General features: G+C 39.0%; 1 protein-coding gene across 1 annotated transcript in view; it reads left to right on the forward strand.

Annotated features, from left to right (window-relative positions):
* Positions 1-16,437, forward strand: part of clcn6 (Cl-/H+ antiporter 6) — a 37,238-nt gene extending 20,801 nt beyond the window's left edge. Inside the window, exons 18-23 of the mRNA XM_039687119.2 lie at positions 86-272; positions 3,068-3,225; positions 4,276-4,432; positions 8,611-8,718; positions 8,962-9,087; positions 14,883-16,437. Of these exons, the coding sequence (XP_039543053.2) occupies positions 86-272; positions 3,068-3,225; positions 4,276-4,432; positions 8,611-8,718; positions 8,962-9,087; positions 14,883-14,963 (817 nt within the window). The 3' untranslated portion in view covers positions 14,964-16,437. The remainder of the gene's footprint in view (positions 1-85; positions 273-3,067; positions 3,226-4,275; positions 4,433-8,610; positions 8,719-8,961; positions 9,088-14,882) is intronic.
* The last annotated feature ends 5,721 nt before the right edge of the window (positions 16,438-22,158 follow it).

Consider the following 22,158-nt stretch of genomic DNA (forward strand, 5'->3'; position numbering starts at 1 on the left):
GAATAAATTAATGCATGCATAAATTCATATTTCCCTTCATAATTTGTCTTGTTTGTTTTTTAATTAATCCCCATCTCCCTGTTAGATTGACAGCCAGTGACATCATGGAGCCCAACCTGACGTACGTGTATCCTCACACCCGTATTCAGTCTCTGGTCAGCATCCTGAGGACCACAGTCTATCACGCCTTCCCCGTCGTCACCGAGAACAGAGATAACGAGAAGGAGTTTATGAAGGGAAATATCCTCATAAGCAACAATATCAAATTCAAGGTACATCACAACATTTGTACCAGTATTTATCTACAGTGTTTTGACCACAAGATGGTGCAAATGGTCTACTGGTTTTACATCTCGCTCAGTAACACACAAATGAGCTTTGTTTGATAGAGTTGAAGTGACTTTTTGCCTGCCGGATGATAAAATAGACTATATTGAAGGAAGGAATCATAATTAGGGATCGAATTATTACAGAGACTAGGGGGTGTTTTATGTTTGTTTGTTTTTTTGTTTTTTTTTTACTTTAACTTATACAGTTTTTCTCAGATGCTTTGGCACATTTCTTAAATCATCCTTGGCATTTGCAAACCAGTAAATGTATTTCCTGAAACAATTCATACAAACTGCACAACACAATGAATTACCTGCTAAAAAGCCTGTAACTTGCTTAAATCTTTGGTTTTCTTTGCAAAATACATATATACAAATGTACATTTCTTTGCGATAAGAGCAAATAGTTGTTAGATGCTATTAACATATAAATAGTGGCAGATACTAACAGGATGCAGTAATAACATAGTGTAAATGACTATTTATTAAAATTATTAAATTGATGCCCCAAACAAGAATGCTTATGTTGTCGATATATGTTGTCGGAAAAAAGTAGTGTAACTCGGTACTTCTTTAAAAAAGTAATCCGCAACTTTACTTAGTTACCCCATATGGAAAGTAACTTTTTACCTTTCTCGTTGCTTGACTTAGTTTGGGCTGAACACACTATCTGTTCCTAAATGTGTAGGCCTACATAAAGTTCTACTATGCTAAATGCCATATAATGCCATAAATGCATAATGCATTTATCAAAATTTTTAATATTTATGAAGAAATGCCCGTTATTGGATAGGCATATGCATGGGTGGTGCTAGGGAGGGGCTAGAAATAAACACCCCAAGAAAGACCGAAGCATCCCATCAACACCCCCCAAAAATAATTTCTGGAAGCAATTATATTCAGGCTGTATTCATGGTGAAGAAAATAATAATATTATCGACATAATAAGGGGACATTCTTATCTGCATTAAGCCAAATTAAGCGTTCCTCTTATAATGGTTTTCTATGGGAGGAAAATGCTTAACGTGTAATTAAACGCATTTTTTGTACATAATATAGCCTACTTTATTATGATTTTAGTATCATAATGATTAATAAATGCATGCACAATTATCTGTGAACTTGATAAATGCTGCAGATATGTTTTACTATGCATGTAAACAAATGCCTTTCAACTTATCAGTGCAAAATTCAGAATTAAATGAATGCGAGCAATTTGTGCTAATAGAGTCTAGGCCTACTATAGTATACGTGTTGTAGCCATTAAATAAGCACATTTAGTTTCATATTTGTTATTTTTCCCATCTATGTTGATTATGAAAAATGAACAGCATGAGTAAGATGGATGAGCAATATATCAGGAGACATTGAGTGGGACCACTTCATTAAGTTTTGTTTTGAAAAGCATTCCTTTGAAGTGAATTTTGTTTTGTATAAATTGTATATTAATTTTATTTTATTTTATTTTTATCAACCAATTGCCTGGATTTAATAAATAAGAAGCAAATATAGCAGACAATATAATAATGACATGGAGGCGCCGGCGCGGTCACTTGTTGCGCGTGAACTGGAGCGCACCTCATCATTAATTAACCGAAACTCAGCGTATGCTTTACAGGCATGATAAATATATCTATATATAGAAAGCTTGAAATGTCTTTAAACAAAAGAATTCAAAACGTAAAGAAATAGGTTACTCTCTAATTATGTGCATTTCTCTCTGTGAGATGGCGATCGCTGTCAAATCTGTCAAATGACGGAGATCGCTGTCAAATCTGCCCCTGGGAAAAGTAACGTTTCGCCGAATTGAAAAAGAAACTACATTTCGTTACCAGATTTTCAGTAGTAGCGCGTTACACTACTTTTTACCCGAGAAAGTAGCTGCATTACACACACCACTGATTGTGATACAAAAGATAAAGAAAAGACAACCATTTTACAGTACGTCTTAGTTTATTAATTCATCATTACTTATATACTGACAAGCATTTATGGTAAAATGAGATTTTTTATTTAATCAGTTTAAAGTTACAGGGACCGTGCACATTAATAAACGCTTACGTAAATGTGCCAGTTTAGCCAACTTGGCTAATTTTACACTTATACACTTGATGCACTTATTTTACACAAAACAAACTAATAGTAGTTTATAATAATTAGTAAAATGTAATATGACTAACTAATATGTAGTTTAATAGTAATAGTAAAACAAACTACACAAAACAAACTAATAGTAGTGTGTGGAAAGATGAACAGACTATGACTGGTTAAATTTAGCATTTAATGGCTATTTTAAAGTCTATGCATCAGAGAACCAGTGTTTGATCAACATGAAATGAGTCGATGAAAACGACTGAGAAAACTCTGCTTTGACTCAGAGCACGACTTCATTATGAAACTAATCAATGTTATTGTATACTATTCATTGTCATTACTAGAAACTGGATAATATTCTGATTGTTGATGAATTAATGAATTAATATATTTGAACTTTATCCACTTCTAAAATATGTATCCACTTAAAATCCAACTTAAATTCGATGGGTAGATCAAGTCCTACAATATAAACAGTAATAGATTAACATCATTTTTAAAGTTGTTTTAAAACAAAAAAAAGTTGTGTAAAAATGTATTAGCAATAAGCATGTGTAGAAATTAACATAAATGCTGTATTGTTAGTTTATGATTACTAATTAATTTTAAAAGCCTGTTTACTCTTGTTGTTTCTGCTCCTTCAGAAAACCAGTGTGTTGACGCGTGCGGGGGAGCAGAGACGGAGGTGTCAGTCGATGAAATCATACCCGTCGAGTGAGCTACGCAATGTGTGTGATGAGCAGGTTGTTGTGGAGCCGGCGGAGGAAGGGCAGGACATGCTTCAGCAGATGCTTGAGAGGAGGTCAGTTGGATGAACTTTGACCTTTTACCTCCAGAATTATTATCACCCTGTTCCAAGTGAAAAGCATATTATTATGAGAACATTGAGCATTGAAACAAGATGAATTCATATAACAGTACTTTGCATGCATATATTGTTAACACTTCAGTCCTCTCTTTTACACTTGGATTTTAACTTTTTTTTTTTTTTGCTCATGTTCTTTTAAATCCTCTATTATATGTCAAAAGGATCATATGTTAAAGGGTCAGTTCACTTTGAAATTAATTTTTTGGTATGTTTTAGCTTACCTCAAGGGCATCCAAGATGTAGTTGTCTTTGTTTCCACAGTAGTTTAAATTTTGATATTTTTAGGTCAAACTGTTCTTGTTTGTCAGTCATATAATGCAGGTCTATGGTCACCACCTCAAAGAGCATGCACAGAGAAGTCCAAATTAAACATGATTTAATGACTCGTAAATGTAAGTACACATGGATGGCCTAAGACACGAAACGAGCGGTTTGTGTGAGAAAACGAACAGTATTTATAACGGCTGTGGTTACAAGAGATAAAAACTATATAAATACTGTCCGCTTTCTCACACAAACCGCTCGACTGTTCGTTTTCTCACACAAACCGCTCGTTTCGTGTCTTAGGCCATCAATGTGTACTTACGTTTACGAGTCATGTTAAATTTGGACTTCTCTGTGCATGCTCTTTGAGGTGGTGACCATAGACCTCCATTATATGACTGACAGACAAGAACGGTTTGACCTAAAAAATATCAAAATTGAAACTACTGCGGAAACAAAGACACCTACATCTTGGATGCCCTTGAGGTAAGCTAAAACATACCAAAAATTAATTTCAAAGTGAACTTTGGAAAATGCTGAACCTTTAATACGCTGCTATTTTTCATTGAATGTTTTGCTGTTTATTTTTAATTAATGATATTGGTCTACTGGGTAGGAGCTGTGACAGTATTGCGCCTTTTATTTAAAAAGAGCCAAGGCAATCTATTTTTCCACATGAGCCCTTTACATGAGACCGCTGTGTGTTGTTGATGTTGGCAGGCATGTGCCGTACCCAAACCTTTACCCGGACCAGTCTCCCAGTGAGGAGTGGACCATGGAGGAGAGGTTCCGCCCGCTCACCTTTCACGGGCTCATCCTGCGTTCACAGCTCGTCAACTTGCTGATCCGCGGGGTCTGCTATGCTGAAAACCAGTCGGTCAGTGTCATTCAAACGCTTCCTCCCGTTTCCCTTCTCCTTGATTCTTCTCTCTTCCTGTCTCTTGCCTTCATTTCCCACCTCGATTTTCTGCATATTACTCTCATCATTCTTTGAGACGGTCAAATCATCCCTGTAGTCCCCTTATGTGTGTGCCTTATAATTACTTGAAAGCGCACATTAAAATTAAATTTTAATTTATGGTGTTTATTAATAATTGTTCTTGTTTTTTTTAATAATATTTTATTAACTTTATAGCTTTCTCCACCATTTGGCTAATCAAGGCAGCATAATCAGGGAAGAATATTATTATTAACCACTCTCATTAAAGGGGTCTTATCTTTTTTTTCTTTTTTTGTACATTTTTTAAGCTTTTTCTTAGTGTTTAATGTTGCTGTTTCAGCATTAAAAAGGTATGCAAAGTTAGAAAGCACAAATCCAATGCAAAAAGAGTTATTCTCTATATCAGTAAGCACAGTTTCCGAACTCTCTGAAATGTCTCCATGGTAGCATTGAGGTTTCTTCTGGGAACAAAAACATCACAATATTCCTCATTTAAAGGGGTCCTGTAATGCTCTTTCACAATGTTTTATGATGCTGTTTTGGTGTGTACTTGCATATGCTTTCATTCTTGGTTGTTCAAAAAGCACATTATTTTTCACATATTTTACATTTGTATAGCTCCTCTCTACAGAGACGTATTGCATTCACTTGAAGAAAAAAAAAATCTACTCTGTTTTTCTGAATTAACGAGTTCATTTTTCATGAAAAAAAAAAATTTGCTCTGTTTTTCTGAATTAATGAGTTAATTTTTCATGAGAAAAAAAGTTTTTGCTCTGTTTTTCTGAATTAACGAGTTAATTTTTCATGAGAAAAAAAATATTTTGCTCTGTTTTTATGAATTAATGAGTTAATTTTTCATTAGAAAAAAAGTGTGTTAATGTGTTAATTCAGAAAAACAGAGCAAAAACATTTTTTTCTCACGAAAAATTAACTTATTAATTCAGAAAAACAGCAAAAAAAATTCTCATGAAAAATTAACTCATTAATTCAGAAAAACAGAGTAGATTTTTTTCTTCAAGTGAATGCAATACCCCTCCGTACCTCTCTCCCTAGCTCGAACGTGCCGTATATTTCCGGTTTCGATGAAGCGCCTCCTTCCTAAATAGGAAATGTGCAGTTATTAGTTGGCCAAGTGTGTTGTGATTGGGGTTAACAGTGTTTAAAATGTATCCAGTCAGCCTTAAACAAGTTGGTCAGCCTTAGGAAACGGGGTGGAAAAAACAGCATCTCTTTGACATAGCGACAGCACTGTCTTCAATAATGCAGCTCATCCAGGCCTCGTCCACCCTTATTTATTTATTTTTTTGGCGTATTCAGTGGGCCGAGATTATTTAAACATTTGACTTAAAGCTCTGAAAAAAATGCATTGTCTTTTATGCTCAACAGCAACATTACAGATTAACTAAAGTTGGAAAAAGATAAAAAGCATAATAGGACCCTTTAAAGCGGTCATGAACTGGCTTTTAAATTTATTATATTGTTGTCTGAGGTCAACTTATGACATTCGCTTGGTTATTGCATTCAGAATCATCAAAATTAATAAGTAATAAGCTATTTTCTACCCTAGTTTTGAGCCTAGCTCAAAAATGCTCAGTTTTTATGGGCGTCTCGCACTGAAGACTTGGAAGTAAACGCCCAGTGCTGTGAGTGGATAACAGTTTTGCATATTATAATGAGTTTCAACTCGCTCGTCGCCGGTTCCGGTCGGTGCACGTGGGTGAAATTGTTTTGAAAACGTCCAATGTTAACCGGAATGATTCGCCCATACATGTTTGACCCAGAGTTCGTGTGTTGCACCATTCCTGTCAGATCCAATATAGACGGCACAGCACCGTTCTTTACTCTTAATCGGTCTGCAAATCCAGTCTTGTTGACAAAACAATCCTCAGTGAAATGAAGCGAACGTGTTTTACCCTCATCAGCTGGAACGTCATTAAAAATAAAGTTTATCCATGCAGTCCTATTGGAATCCACAGGAAGCTTATGCAGCGACTGTCTTGCACAACCAGGCACTGCACAATATTCTGTATTGCTCGGTAGCTCGATCTGGTTTATCATCACAAGCTAGCTAATGTTCTTTAGCTATATGTGTAATGCGCGAATCGGTGGGCGGGGCTAAACCGGCAGTGTTGAAGAAGGTGTTGATCTTCTTCTGCGGGGGTGGTGTTTTATCCTCTTTGACGTCATAGTTCCCCACATTGAAAAACGAGTCGCTTTGAAGCGAATAAAAGCTTTTATTGGACTAACAAGGACGTTTTCAGTTCTGAAACTTACAGGATATTCTTATAATATGATGACCTCTTGGATGTCAAAAGCTCAAGGAAAATTTGATTTCTCAGTTCATCACCCCTTTAAATAATTTATGCACAAGGCATATGTAAAATAAAGGGGCGAGGCCGAGTTGAGTTGTGATAGTAATAAGTTGGAACTCAGTTATGGTAAGGGGCATGACATTTCCCAAAGAATCTGAAAGTGGTTGACCAATCACAACACACTGGTCCTGCCAACCAACTAACCAGGGCACATTGCCCTATTTGGAAGGAGGGGCTTCATAGAGACCCGAACTATACAATTACTGAAAGACTGGGAAGAAAGGCGCTGCAACAATGTAAATGTTTTTTGAATGTTCAAGCATGAAAACCTGTTCTAATAGCAAAATAGTTTTTAAAAACTTAGCGGTACATGTAGATATTATGTCAATAAAATAAAAAAGGCCACTTAAGTGTCCTTAAAGAGAATACTCTTTCATGACTTTCACACAATTCATTTTCTGAACTTCACTTTGATATTATGTCAAATGAAAAGTTTAAGTACATTTTAAATCATTGTACTTTTGTTATGCACATGTAAAGTAGTTATGATTTTATTCATTAGTACATCTAATATATTTTAAATATTGCAAATTCATAATTACAAATACAAATGTGTAACTAAATAATTTAAATGCATGACATTTATTTTTCAATAGAAATGGCATTACTGTTTTTTATTTTACCAGAATTGCTTGCCAGTACACTATAACCATATATTTAATGATGAATTAAGAAATGGGGATTAATGAAGTACTTTAGTTCTACTTGTCAAAAAACTAATTGTATTTAATAAAAATTTTAACTATAATATATTTTAATTTATTTCCAATTAACCAATAAGGAAACATTACATTCAGTTCACACTTGAGTATATTTTTGAAGTATGTTATTTTCATACTAACTACTTTTTTTTAAGGGAGTTTATAACTCCCTTTAGTGGAATTAGCAGCAAACAAAGTTAGGAACTTTGATACTTTTTGCCTTTGCCCTTGTTTAACTTGTACAGTATCTGGTTGATTCGTATAGACCCCTTTTCAGTTGGTAAACATGGTGACGTTTTTATGTGGGCGGAGCTTAAGTGGAGGCAGAACGATCCCTCTGGCCGCTTCACTAACGCTAGTTAGCAAGTTTTATTAGCTTGTTTTTTAACAATGACTGGAGAAAATCAGATTTCATCTTAATATGTAAGGTCATTCACTGTCCAGGACGATTGTTATTTTCAAAAGTTAATTTTAACGGACAGAACCAGATTGGCCGACCCGTAGCCTTCACACACTCACTCAATGCATGGACGATCTGACAGGATTAACGTACGTTGCCTCAGGTGGGTGACCTTCTACACCTACCTTATAGAGAAACTGATCGTAAAGAGAAACTGAGGGCATGCAAATCTTTAGATGCCTATAACTATGTGCTGAATGGTCCTGTACAACAAGACTTGTGTGTACGATCCGCAGTTCTGCCGAGCCAGGGCAGAGAAGACGACAATATAAAGAGTGACATTACGGTGCGATTTTAATCATGTGAATATTTTCTAGAAATAAAAAGTCCAGATACAGCATATTCATTTTTCACTGATACTTGCACCAAACACAATAAGATGACATTTAATAATAATAAAAGTAATTTAAGCTCCTTATTATGTAGCCGAATCTGTGCTGGTTTGTATTGGCCGCCTCCAGTTTTCACTTTGTTTTGCCTCCAGCTAGAGCCGTGACGTAACTGTGATGTCGGCGCAAAAGGAGTCTATAGTGCTATGAACATGTCAACCAACCTATCTCTCTCTCTTCATCCACTCTGTAGAGCGCCTCACAGCCACGGCTCTCTCATTCAGAGATGACTGAGGACTACCCACGATTCCCTGACATCCACGATCTCGACCTGGCCCTTCTCAATCCACGCATGATTGTGGCAAGTCCTCTGACCTATAAAACTCATCAGGGAAAGCTGTGACTCACAGCAGTCCATAAACTGCTGTATATCAGTTATACATAATCTGTGTTGGTGTGCATAATGACTATTAATTGGTGTTAATTGGAAACGTTGAAGAGCTCTTGTTGTAAAGTGAGCCATGCAGTGATGACAGTTTGTTCAGTGGTCTCTCTCAGACACAATTAGCCTAATTTGGTTTTTCTTTGTTCTTTTTTTTTGCAGGATGTGACTCCTTACATGAACCCCTGTCCGAATACAGTCTCTCCAAATACACGCGTCTCCCAAGTATTCAATCTGTTCAGGACCATGGGGCTTCGACACTTACCTGTCGTGAATGCCGTGGGAGAGGTACGTTTTAGCGTCTTAGACTGAGGGGGACGTTTACACTACACAGTTTTCAACTAAAATTCTTTATGCGTTTTGACCATTCATTTACACAACAATGGAGTTTTGAGGGCCTGAATATGCAAACTTTTAAAAACTTTTGAAAACGGTGACGTCATGCGCATGTGTATTGTGTGTTCCGTCTATAACGTAGAAGTGACTTCGGCAACTACTGGCCTGTAATGCGTAATGCAGCGTTTTTAGTGCTTTTCGCGGACCCGTGTGAACGGGGATCGTTTTCAGAAAGGCAAAAGAAAAACGTTCCCGTTTTTAGTTGTTGTGTAAACACCTTTAATAAGCACTCACATCTAAACATGTCGATGGAAACAAAGTGGCAAATAAATATAGAAGAAACCTTCCTTTTTAATTTGAAAGGGGTCATATGATGCGATTTCTTGTTTTCCTTTTTCTTTAGTGTGTTATGTAGCTGTTTGGGCATGTATAAGATCTGCAGAGTTACAAAGCTCAAAGTCTCAAACCTAAAGAGATATTCTTTGTAAAAGTTAGGGTCAGTATGTGTGGGCAGAGTTTCATAATACCGGCCAAATGTATACGCAAAGAAAGAAGGCGTAACTTGTATTCTCACTGTACTATTGTTGCCGCCATGTCGTGGAGACGCTTTTTGTTGCGAAAGCCGAACTACTTAGTCTGGCCTTCCAAAAGAGGACACAATTAGGAAACAGTGGTTAAGCTTTACAAGCTTTTACAACACAGAACAGTACAAGCGAAAACATTCGACTGTTTCCAGAACCTGGCTGGCTGTGCACAAAGGCTGATTTTGAAATTGGTGCAATCCGATCTTTGCATTCTGACACTTCTGGCACTTCTGATTCACAGACACAGTAGCAAATTCTTAAAACATGAAAACATACTTGCAGGCTGACTATAGAGGGAATGCAGCCTGCCTCAGCCTGACTGAGTGGCAAAAGATGCGACTAAAACGATCGACTAAATGCGACTAAAACGATCAATTTTATCAATTTAAAATGTTGGACTCAATATAGTGTTCCTTACAACTTACTAAAGATCCAGTGATCCATGGATATTGACATGCAGCCAGGAATCGTGTTGCATGACATTTAATGTTTGCCTGATTTCGACACCGGGGAAATAAAAGCGAAATAGACCTAAACATAAAGCAAATTTGCCTGTGAACGCAGAGCCGGCCCGAGCCTTTTGGGGGCCCTAAGCAGAATTTGATTTGGGGGCCCCTCCACGACGCGGAGTCACCTGTGTTTGACGATTATTGACACAAATGTCACGCAATAATGATACATTATAAATGAATACACATAGGTTATGGATTAGGCTACAACAAAATTAATACTTAATAAAAAAAATAGATGCCTACTTAAATAAAAAAAAGTTTTAACAGTCTTAAAACTGTCTCAAAACATATAAAAGAAATTATTTGCTAAAATTATGACAAAACTGAGAAACAAAAGAGCTATTGTTGAAAACCAAAAAATATTTGGCCTACTATTTCTCATCTGTCTCAATACAGTGTAACTGTCCTCAAAAGCTTTATTATTATTATTATTATTATCCTAACAGACTTTGTTAGATTTTACATGACATAATCCAACAAAGTCTGTTACTATAATACCGGTAATGATGTTCTGGCGCTCGTTGTATGTGTGTATGCAATGTATTTTTCCCCTCGGGGCTTACCGTAGATGGGTCGTGTGCAGACTGCGCACTTGGTAGGTGTGGGTATAATGTGTGGTATAATATAGTGGAGAAGAGTTCAAACTGCTATGTTTATTATTTATTCAAACTGCTACCCTTACACCTTGAAGGTTAAGTTCCCCTGCGGGCTGTTTTCTCCAATACCGATACCGTGACTAGACGCAGTTGCGCACAAATCCTTCTCCATCCAATCCGATGGAGTTTTGGTTCCTTGCCACTGTCTCCTTGCTTTTGGCTTGCTCAGTTGGGGTTATTTAGTGTTTAGCAATATTATTTATCTGTGTTGTACTACTTTCATGTTATCACTGTGAAGCTGCTTTGATACAATCTGTATTGTGAAAAGCGCTATTTAAATAAATGTGACTTGACAAATTGTTATGCACGCGCGAGGTGGCTAGAGGATTATGCGCATGACTTAAACGCTGGCAGACACAGCAGCAGTTGTAACTTGAAGGCAGGTATATTGATCATTAAAGCTGCAATACCTAAGATTTAGATGCCGCTAGAGGGCGCTACATTCAAAACAACAACAATGGCTTTGCTTGATGACGATGTGGAGAAACGCGGAATGATGGGAACTGTTGTTTTCAACTCCACCGTGGATAAATCAGTCAGACGGGAATCGAAAATTAGTTGTCATGCATGAGGTAAAGTTCGATTTCTATAAACGTTGCGTTTAATGACATGCTTGTTTTTCATTAAACTGAAATAACCGCGCAAGAAAAGTCAGGTTTAAAAGTAAATTAGTTACTGTACGAGTCACTGGATGAAGCTATGGTGGAGAGGGTTTGAAGGGGCAGGTCTCTTGCAAGGATTTGACGTGGCTGGTCCTCCTTGGTAACTTTATAAAAATAAAAAATCAATTTAATGTACATTTGACACATCTTTTCATGTCGTGTAAGTATTCAACCACAGCTACAGTTTCACAAAATTAACGTTAAGGGGGTCGCACACCGGACGAGAAGCTGCAGCGCCGCACCACATAATTATTCGAACACATTATTATCTATAAGTGTACACATACCGGCGGCGCCATTCGGCGTCTGTCCGCGGCGCCCAGCAACGCCTCAATCAGGACCGTGTTCAAAATCCTGCTGCGCCACAGAGCGCCATTTACACAGTTTTATATAAAATTGTAATTATTTTTGTCTCAAACCGTTGCTAATGGATCTTGACTTCGCCCTATGCTGCAATATGCATTTAGTTTTGCAGTGATTTACAGAAATCAGCTGCTTGAATGACAATTGCTGATGTTATTAGATTTTTCAGGTGAGATTCTCAATTCATTCAGTTAACGGATGATCTGAGGTAAAGTTTTCAGAATGCAGACTCAGCAACGATTGTATTTAATTGTACAGTACAATCATAGCATAGAACAGACATAGAACAGACATTATCTTCATTTTCTGTCATTAAACATAACAATATTCCTGGCCATACACTGATGAGAAAGTCCTAAACGTGACGCGGCGCTTCTCGTCCGGTGTGCGACCCCCTTTACAGCCAACAGTTCACATTCTGAGAAAAGAACAATTGTGCTCCATTCCATAACAAATGCGCGAAACAAGCTGTCGTTTGATAGACGCTAACGCACAACTACCGCATTTGTCCAGGACTACACGTAGTACGAGCGGAAACCGAGGTGAGCGGATATGACGTGATTGACTCGCGACTCCCAGCTCACCCCTGCTCACACGTCCCGTTTCCTTGGTTAAAATCTCAATTTTCTCGCGATTTAAATATTGTTTGAAACATATGGAATATTGTGAGTTATCATCTTTACTAAATGTATAACACTGGCCTTGTGATTTTGGGATATTTTAATGCAAAAATCTTAGGTATTCCACCTTTAAATCAGAGTTTTGTTGTCTTGAATGATTCATTCAGTCATATTCATTCATTCATTGATTTATGTCACTTGTTTAAGTAATCTAAAAAAAATAAAAATAAAAAATAACCCCGATTAGGGGGCCCCCTGGTGGCCAGGGGGCCTTAAGCGGCCGCTAGGTCGCTTATGCCTCGGGCCGGCTCTGTGTGAACGCTTTTTATAAATACAATATGGGTAGGTCTAAATCCGGGTGAAAATCAGTGTTATATATAGCCTATATATATCATCATATCGTCCAGCCCTAAAACTTTATAGTTTTTTTTTGTTTTTTTTTTTGGTTAGTGTTTAGTAAAAAAAACATCCAATAATGCAGAATATGCAATGATACATATTTAATTGATGAGTTGTTAATATATATAACAATACAAATATATATGGGTATGGTTTTACACCTAAACTCAGCATATTGACACAAAATGATAACTGCTTGATAAGTCCAGTTGTTTCTGTGAATTGCAGCGATCCATTTGCTCCTCTTTCTATAGCAGTCTGTAAAAATATACCTCCGGTTTTTTGTCAAATCTAGTTGTACAGTCAATCGCAAAGCTCTTTCCCACCCTATATGTGTTGTGTTTGTTCTTCGCAGCATTCATGCTGAAAACAAATACAGCCGCTCTGTATTTTTGCCACTCACTGTCAGTAACTGCAGGCACTCCGGCCGACGGTGACGTCACACGCATACCCTCTATTCAAACACTAGTAGAGAGTAGAGACAGCAGTAGAGAGTAACGCTTGTTTGTCGTTTCTACGATTACAAATGCAGACATGGTTTTTATGTTTACATGGTGTTCCCCCAACCCCATAACTTAAAAAGATATTAGTAATTATAATCAGTAATTATCCCCCCAATGAAATTCCCCCTTACCAATCTGATAAGTTCTGGTCCAGTCGCGCTGGCAAAGTTGAGCGATCAACTTGGTCATCTGCATCAGATTCGGGCTCCAATTGATAAGGTAGTACCGACATTATCACATGTCATTATTGATTTGGGAGCTGGTAATCCATCAGCCGGAAGCTGAAGCTGCCTCCGGGGGCCGCCATTGTAGCGTACTATCACCTGCTGTTAGCATCCCATTGACTCCCATTCATTTTGGCGTCACTTTGACAGCGAATAACTTTACATCTGAGGCGTCCAATGACTCCATTTATCCATTATTTATTTCTGAAGAAACACGACAATGTATAAAAGGCTCCATTACTTTGTATGTTACGTTATGGCCACGTAGAAGCCGTTCTTGTAAAAATAGGCTAAAAATTTCGTCATAACCACTCGACTGTCCGTCGTACAGTAGAGAATTACTGTATAGACAGGAAGAGAAGCTCGCACAGCCTCGCAGGCAATCTTTTACTGTCTAAAGTCAGCCCATGGCATAAATAGAAGCAAAATGACAAAATAATTAATCAGAATACTTACCAAAAGTTGCTCCATGTCGCGCTTCGCCGTCTCTGTGCACGATTAAAATTTCTCTTGGCACAGCTACTATAAGTCAGTCAGTTTGCTCACGTGACATCTACGTCGTCAAGCTCAGTTTGAGCCTGCGCAGAACGCTTAGCTATCAGGAAGTGAGTGCCCATGTTGAGCTTCAGCTCTCTCCGTTGAAATCAATGGGGTCGCTGTGTCCATTTCTTTTACTGTCTATGGTTTTCAGGCCAATCTCAATGCACTGAATTGTTGGCCAATCAGAGCAAACTGCGCTTTTCAGAAAGACGAGCTTTGTAAAAATCAACGCGTTTCAGAAAGGTGGGGCAACAATAATGTAAGGTATGTGTAAAATAGTGACTTTTTGGAACCTAAAACCTCAGAAACACATTAAATAATCATATGACCCCTTTAAAGGAATAATTCAGCAAAAAAAAATTTTTAATTCTATCATCACTTATTAGTCTTTATGGTGTTGTGTGGAACACAAGAAGAGAAATTTTGTACAATGTTCACGCTGCTTTTTTCCCATTCAGTGAAAATATATAGTGACCAGGGGCTGTAAAGCTCCAAAATGAACAAAAAAAAGCAAAACATAAAACAAACCATATTATTGAGGGTGAGTATATGACAACAGAGTTTACATTTTTTGGATAAACCTTTTCTCTTTTTTTCTCAGAATATATTTTCTTGGATGAAGCTTAGTGAACTGTGCAAAAATGGTTTCATACATTTGTGTTTTGCTGTTTGTGTCTCTTGCAGATTGTGGGAATAATCACCAGACATAATCTCACCCATGAGTTTTTAGTTGCTAAACTTCGACAGCATTACATCACAATCTAAGACTCCTCTGGCGCCGTCTGCGATCCATCGAGTTGGGGCTCGCTTTGGACGAGACGAGATGAGCCGAACGCTCCAGGGACCTGAGACCAGATCGCCTCCGGACCTGAACCTCTGCTTCAGGTCGACCCTTAAGCCATTCCTAGAGTTCGGTATCTGACCCGTCCAGGCACACACAAGCACGCACTAATGCAGGTGAGATACCATTAATCAACACATTTCAGGACAGCATCCTGATTTCCTCATACTGACCATGTTCTCTGCCCTTGCTTTAACCAAGCTCACTGTAGCACTTTTAATTTAGTCTCGAAGTTCTGAATGTTTTAAATTGTGCTGACCATTTCTGTGTATTGATGAATGTTTGCTTTTGCACAAAGAGTGAGATAAACCACTGACCACAGTCATTTTTTTTTTAGCATTATGATAATGAAGCACATTTCCCCCAAAGTAATATTTCAATTCTATTGCCATCATTTGTTCTGATTTCGATAAATTATTGTATTAGAATAATACAGATATTTGTTTTAAAATTCACTGTATTTGTTGATTAATGAAAAGGGAGTCATCAAAATATAAATAATTAGAATTGCTTAAAATTCATATATGGTACATATATTGTTAAACACATTGTTAAATAAGGCTTATTTTACTCTAACCTTTTTTTTTTCCTTTTCTTTGATTTGGGGTGCAATTTGGCATTTTCATGAAACCGTTTATAACAAGTGGAAAATTGTAATTGTGGCATTAACAATATTTTTTTACTGTTATTAGTGCATCTTTAAATAGTCATTATGCCCATTCCATTGACATTTCCTGACATTCTTGATGCTTTTTTGTCAGGGAAGAACGTTCTCAGGGTGTGTTTGTATTAATGAACCAATCAAACCACCATCAAGGCACTAAATTACAGGGATTTATGTATTTATGTAATATTCTTGTTTTTGTAATCTGACATCCACTGTAATGTACAGTCATGATATCAGTATCATAATGCGACTGGTTTGATTTCAAGGGACTTATAAGAGCAGAGCAGACTAAATAGTATTAGAAGAAATGATGGCACATTTGTATACTACACATTCCTTCTTTTTTTTTTGTTCTTTGATTTATTTAAGATGAATTCCACTGAGGAGATTTTGTCACATACAGTTTATGCTGCAAATAATGTTTTAAATTATGCTTTAAAATGTAATTTATCTATTGCAGTTTTTTTATTGTGATGTGAAACCATCACAGTTTTATTTGATGCGTCTTTTCAGAAGTATGTTTTATAACCATACAGATTATTTAAATATGTGCTGCAGGACTGAACACCATCCGTCTGTTATAAGAGCTTCATAAAGTGACATGCAAATGTTATGTGAAAATCATCTGTAATCTTAATGCTCCATTCTAGTGTCATGTATTCTATCATTATGTTTTTTCAGGTGAATGATACAATGCAGTATATTCAAAATAAAATTCCAGTGTAAGCTTGCTTGGTAGAATGGGTTCTGGTCAGAATTTCTTTAGCATTCCTTATAGGATTTTTTAAACTGTTCTTTTTGCATAAAATGTTTAAAGGAGTAGTTCACTTTAAAAAAAATAAATAAACGTTTGCTGATAATTTACTCACCTCCATGTCATCCAAGATGTCCATGTCTTTTTTTCTTCAGTCGAAAAGAGATTAAGGTTTTTGATGAAAACATTCCAGGATTTTCTGCATATAATGGACTTCAATGGGAACCAAACGGTTCAAGGTCTAAATGAGAGTTTCAGTGCAGCTTCAAAGGGCTTTAAACGACACCAGAAGATTAATAAGTGTCTTATCTAGCGAAACGATCGGTCATTTAAAAAATAAATAACAAAGTTTAAGTTTTATAAGCACAAATGCTCACCTTGCTCTTTTCTGTGATGCACGTTCGTGACTATCCTGTTCAAACTCGTTCATCAAAATTAACAAATCTTTTTTTCGAGTCATGACTCAAAGGGTCCTAGATAAGACCCTTATTCATCGTCTGGAATTGTTCAAAGCGCTTTGAACAGTTTGCACTGAAACTGTCTTTTGGACTTTGAACCGTTTGGTTCCCAATGAAGTCCATTATATGGAGAAAATCCTGGAATGTTTTCATCAAAAACCTTAAGGCATGGATATCTTGGATGACATGGGGGTGAGTAAATTATCAGCGACCGTTTTAATTAATAATACTATGAAAGTGATATTGAGGAGTGAAACTTAATTGTGATATAGCAATCACATGATTTCCATCTATGTAAATTGTGATTTTGATGTACTATCCAGCATTAAGACATGTATGATGAGTACATGAAAAGGCACATTATAGCAGGGATGAGCAGTTTTAAATGAAAAAAGAGTCCCTGCACCTGGTTTTCAGTCAGTCATATTCACAGTCCAGCTCAGTGGCGGATTCATTAAGTTCTTCACGGCGTTTAACTGTGTGGAGTTAAACACACTCTGACACATGCATCAAACCTCCTAATATAGGCTGATGTGTCGGACATGGACTATTTCAGCACAGATATGATTTCCACCAAGGAAACAAGGCTCATAAAATGTTGAGAGCTAATTGTGGCTTTCCTCAATGGCAAATTAGGACGTTGTCATTTTGCTTTTATTCCAGTTCACATCTGTGATTTTGTGCAGAGAATAAATTTATAGTGTTAAGGGAGGGAAAATGTTTGTGACTTGTAAAAGAATTGAAAATTCCACAAAGATGTTTTTTCGATATGTCACTGACACAGACTTGTAATAAGACTATTGTGTTTAAAACTATATGATGATCTAAAAAACTGTCTTGCATTCGTGGCATCATTTTCATCAACAATTTTACCACAACCTTTTTCAAATGTTAGTGCACTTTTTTACCAAGGTGCCAATATTGTCAGTGAACATACTTGAAATTAAATATAAAGTGCGATTTGTGAGGAAGGCATTTTTGGCAAATTATGTAAAAAGAGTAAATATATGCTAGCTATATGCAGAAAAGGTAAATACGAGTAGCCACTGAATAAAATCTCAATTAAAGTTAACCCTTATTATTATTATTTGCAAGATATAAAATTCTAGCCATGACATTTTATTCCCCGGGGACAGTGCCTCTGGGATGGCAGACCGGGGTGGTGGTTCCTCTTTTAAAGAAGGGGGATCGGAGGGTGTGTTCCAACTACAGGGTGATCACACCTCTCAGCCTCCCTGGGAAAGTCTATGCCAGGGTACTGGAGAGGAGAATACGGCCAATAGTGGAACCTCGGATTCAGGAGGAACAGTGCTGTTTTCGTCCAGGCCGTGGAACACTGAAACAGCTCTATAGGGTTTATGGGAGTTTACCCAACCAATCCACATGCGCTTTGTGGATTTGGAGAAGACATTCAACTGTTTCCCTCACCTGTGGAGGGTGCTCCGAAAGTATGGGGTCCGGGGTCCTTTGCTAAGGGCTGTCCAGTCCCTGCATGACCGAAGCAGGAGCTTGGTTCGCATTGCCGGCAGTAAGTCAGACTTCTTCCCGGTGCATGATGGACTCCTGCAGGGCTGCCCTTTGTTGCCGGTTCTGTTCATAATTTTTATGGACCGAATTTCTAGGTGCAGCCAGGGGCCGGAGTGTGTCAGGTTTGGGGACCACACAATTTAGTCTCTGATCTTTGCGGATGATGTTGTCGTGTTGGCCCCTTCAGACCAGGACCTTCCGCATGCACTGGGACGGTTTGCAGCCGTGGGATGAAAATCAGCACCTCCAAATCTGAGGCCATGATCCTCTGTCGGAAAAGGGTGGCTTGCCCACTTGAAGTTGGTGGAGAGATCCTGCCTCAAGTGGAGGAGTTTAAGTATCTTGAGGTTTTGTTCACGAGTGAGGGAAGGATGGAACGGGAGATTGACAGATGGATCGGTGCACCTTCTGCAGTAATGCGGGCGATGTACCGTTCTGTTGTGGAGATTTACTGGTCAATCTACGTTCCTACTCTCACCTATGGTCATGAGCTTTGGGAAAGGACAAGATCCCGGATACAGGCAGCTGAAATGAGCTTTCTCCGCAGGGTGGCTGGGCGATCCCTTAGAGAGCTCAGTGTAAAGCCGCTGCTCCTCCACGTTAGCTGAGGTGGCTCAGGCATCTGTTCCGGATGCCTCCTGGATGCCTTCCCGGGGAGGTGTTTCCCGGGCACGTCCCACTGGGAGGAGACCCCAGGGAAGACCTAGGACATGCTGGAGGGACTATGTCTCTAGGCTGGCCTGGGAAGGCCTCGGTGTCCCCCCGGAAGAGCTGGAGGAAGTGTCTAGGGTGAGGGAAGTCTGGCTATCATGGCTGTCTTAACGAGCCGCAATATAGTGAAGAGCAGCTGAGGCTGATGGAGGAACAGGAGGCGGCTGCTTGTCGCGGACGAGGAGCACGGTCTGGCTCGAGCTGGGCGGACTGCTGGTCCTTGTGCTCTCGGTGGGCCTACGAACATAGCTAGAGTCTGTCTGCTGCAGAGAATTTCAACAATGTCAATTTCTCCTGGACAAAATCTCTGAATCAGACGAGCACATGGACGTTTGTGTTGTGATGTGAACCATCGTAGTTTCGCCTGACTGAACATCCAGGTATCATGCAGTAATTCACCATAGAAAGAAACACAAACGAGGAGTAATTTACTAATGAGTTTGTCAATGTAACGGGGTTTGTTGTTGTGGGAAGGAGGAGGCAGGAACCGGCGAATATTTAAACATTTTAATAGTAAAATGAACAAATACAAAACAAAAGTTTAAGCCAGCAGCCCCTCCGTGTGAGATGCGTCTCACAGGTAACTTTCATTATCACTCACGCCACCAGCCTCGCGCCGTCCTCTCATATCCCTCACCCTCGTCCTGCTCGCCACAGCCAACTAACTAGAAATTTTGTGTGAAATGAATTTCAAATTCTGGTGGCAGCTAACGTTAGCCTTGTAGACGAAAGAGTGATTTCTCTGAAGTTTGCGCTGTTCCAGATTAGTGGGTGTGGCTTGCGGAGCTGTGCAATGTGGTGCACTGTGGGAGTTGTTGTCTTAAATACAAAATACAAAAAGTTATTTTCTGTCTTTTCTTGGTCAAGAGGGCACCAAATTCAAAAGCAGTTGCAGCAGCTAGCAGACCTAGAGCAGGCTGAGCCCGACATGACATCACGTCCAATTAAGGGCGCTCGCGGATGGATTGTGGCTGCTGCTCTTGATTATGCGTCGAAAGGTCTACAATGCCCCTTGGGCATCTGCCGATCGACTGTCCTGCACATCTCCAACCCTAATTAAGCACACCTGCCTTTAATTTTCAAGTGACCCTGAAGACCTTAATTGGTTGCTTCAGGTGTGTTTGATCAGGGTTGGAGATAAACTATGTAGGACAGTCGATCGACAGGAGCAGGGTTGGACACTCCTGGACTAGTGGCATGGCCTCATTGTGGGCGTGGTCCAACGGGATTTCTATTCACGACATATGTGTGAAGGCGGGCTGGCCCACATTTGTCAGGTTTTAAAACCTAGAAGTTCCCTCTCTGCGGGCAAAACTTCTGTCAGTTTAAGTGAGACGTACGTTCTGTCCAGATATGATCAAGCGCAGGCTACTCTCACGTGTCCTAGATCTTCTGGTTGAGATGCACTAATGGGTATGTGCTATATGCTTATACAAATTGCCGGCGCCGCTCTGTATTCCCTATAAGTGCTTATGTACAAGTACTGGCCTGCGTTGCTGGCCGCCTTATTTTCCCACTTATCTGGGTTCCCCGGGAAGCCCTGGGACTCATGAGTGGATGCTTGGCACACGGCGTTGACAAAGGGTTCCCATAGCGTAAGCTAACTTGCGCAATACAAGAGAACTTTTCATAAGAGAACGTATCGGTTGCATAATGTAACCTCGGTTCTCTCTAGAAAAGGGAACGAGGATTGCGTAACCTTCCATCCTCGCGCCACGAGCCATACTGGCGGGCTATGACGCTGTGAAGGCACGAGCGCCCTTCATTGTACATGGTGTCAGGCGTCGGGCTCAGTGGTAGGCTCGCAGGGCAGCATATGAGTATGCTAGACTGCCTGCTCTAGGTCTGCTAGCTGCTGCACTGTGTTGAAAATGAATACAAAATTAAAGATGATTTTTTTGGCTTCAATATCTAGAAAAGATTAATCTTCCCTGTAGCGTAAGCTAACTTGCGCAATACTAGTTCCCTCTTCTAGAGAGAACCGAGGTTACGTTAGGTAACCAATACTTTTTTATTTTATAAAAGTTAACAGAAACAAAAGCTGAAGACACTATAGCGTATGGTGGAATTGAGTCACTTTTTGACAGTCATCTCAATTTACCTGAATTGATCAGATACTCCTGTCAATCCCTTCATTCCCTTTCAGGTCAGTGGGTAAAAAATCCTATCCTAATAGGTCCACCCATTAAAAGCACAAGAAAGTATAAAAAATGATTTAGACACCAGTGGGTGTAAAATCCTGTCCTGACAGCTCTACCCAGTAATATGAAAGTATAAAAATGATTGTCCGCTTCCTGGAGGGCATTTTCCCAGTGGTCATGCATCAGTATCTGCCACTTTATCTTTCAGTGTAGTGGATTAACCCGTTGGCTAACACCAATCCTCACCTTCAGGAATGACATGAGATTTCCAAGCTCGTCTAATTGGAGGATATTGAGGTCTGGACTCGCTCGTTCTCTTGTCAGTGCTATCTAACTGTATTCACACTAGACCAGAGAAATCAGGCTCTGACAGTCTGTTAGCAGGCCTGTGTGACGCACTCACAGAGGAGATCTGAAGTTTCTAATGAGAGCCGTCCACTGCTGAAATGGAGGCATTATTCATGCAATCAGCAGAGACCCCGGCGAGCTTGTGTAATAGGATTAAAGCTGACATGGCTGTAGTTTTAAAGGCTTAGGGCAGGTGTTGATAAGCTCAGGAGTAATAACCACCTGCAGCTGTTCTACTCATTAAAGTGTGTCCTGTAATGAGTCCGATAATGGCCATTAGAAGACATGGTGTGGGTGTTTGAATGAGGGAAAGGGGTTGATGGCGAGCTTCTCTGTTTCTATGACTATGTTTACACGGAAATGATTCTGAAGAGAAAACTCAAAAGTGGCGTTGCGTCATCACTTTTATTATGCGTTTAGACGAGCGTTTTGTGTGGGAAATCCGTGTGCAAACGGTGAAACGGTGAAGTGTGTGAAGTTCAATGTAGTATGCACTATAGGTGGCTAGGAGTG

Source organism: Pimephales promelas, chromosome 14, assembly GCF_988280905.1.
Source record: "Pimephales promelas chromosome 14, fPimPro1.hap1.1, whole genome shotgun sequence".
NCBI lineage: Eukaryota > Metazoa > Chordata > Actinopteri > Cypriniformes > Leuciscidae > Pimephales > Pimephales promelas.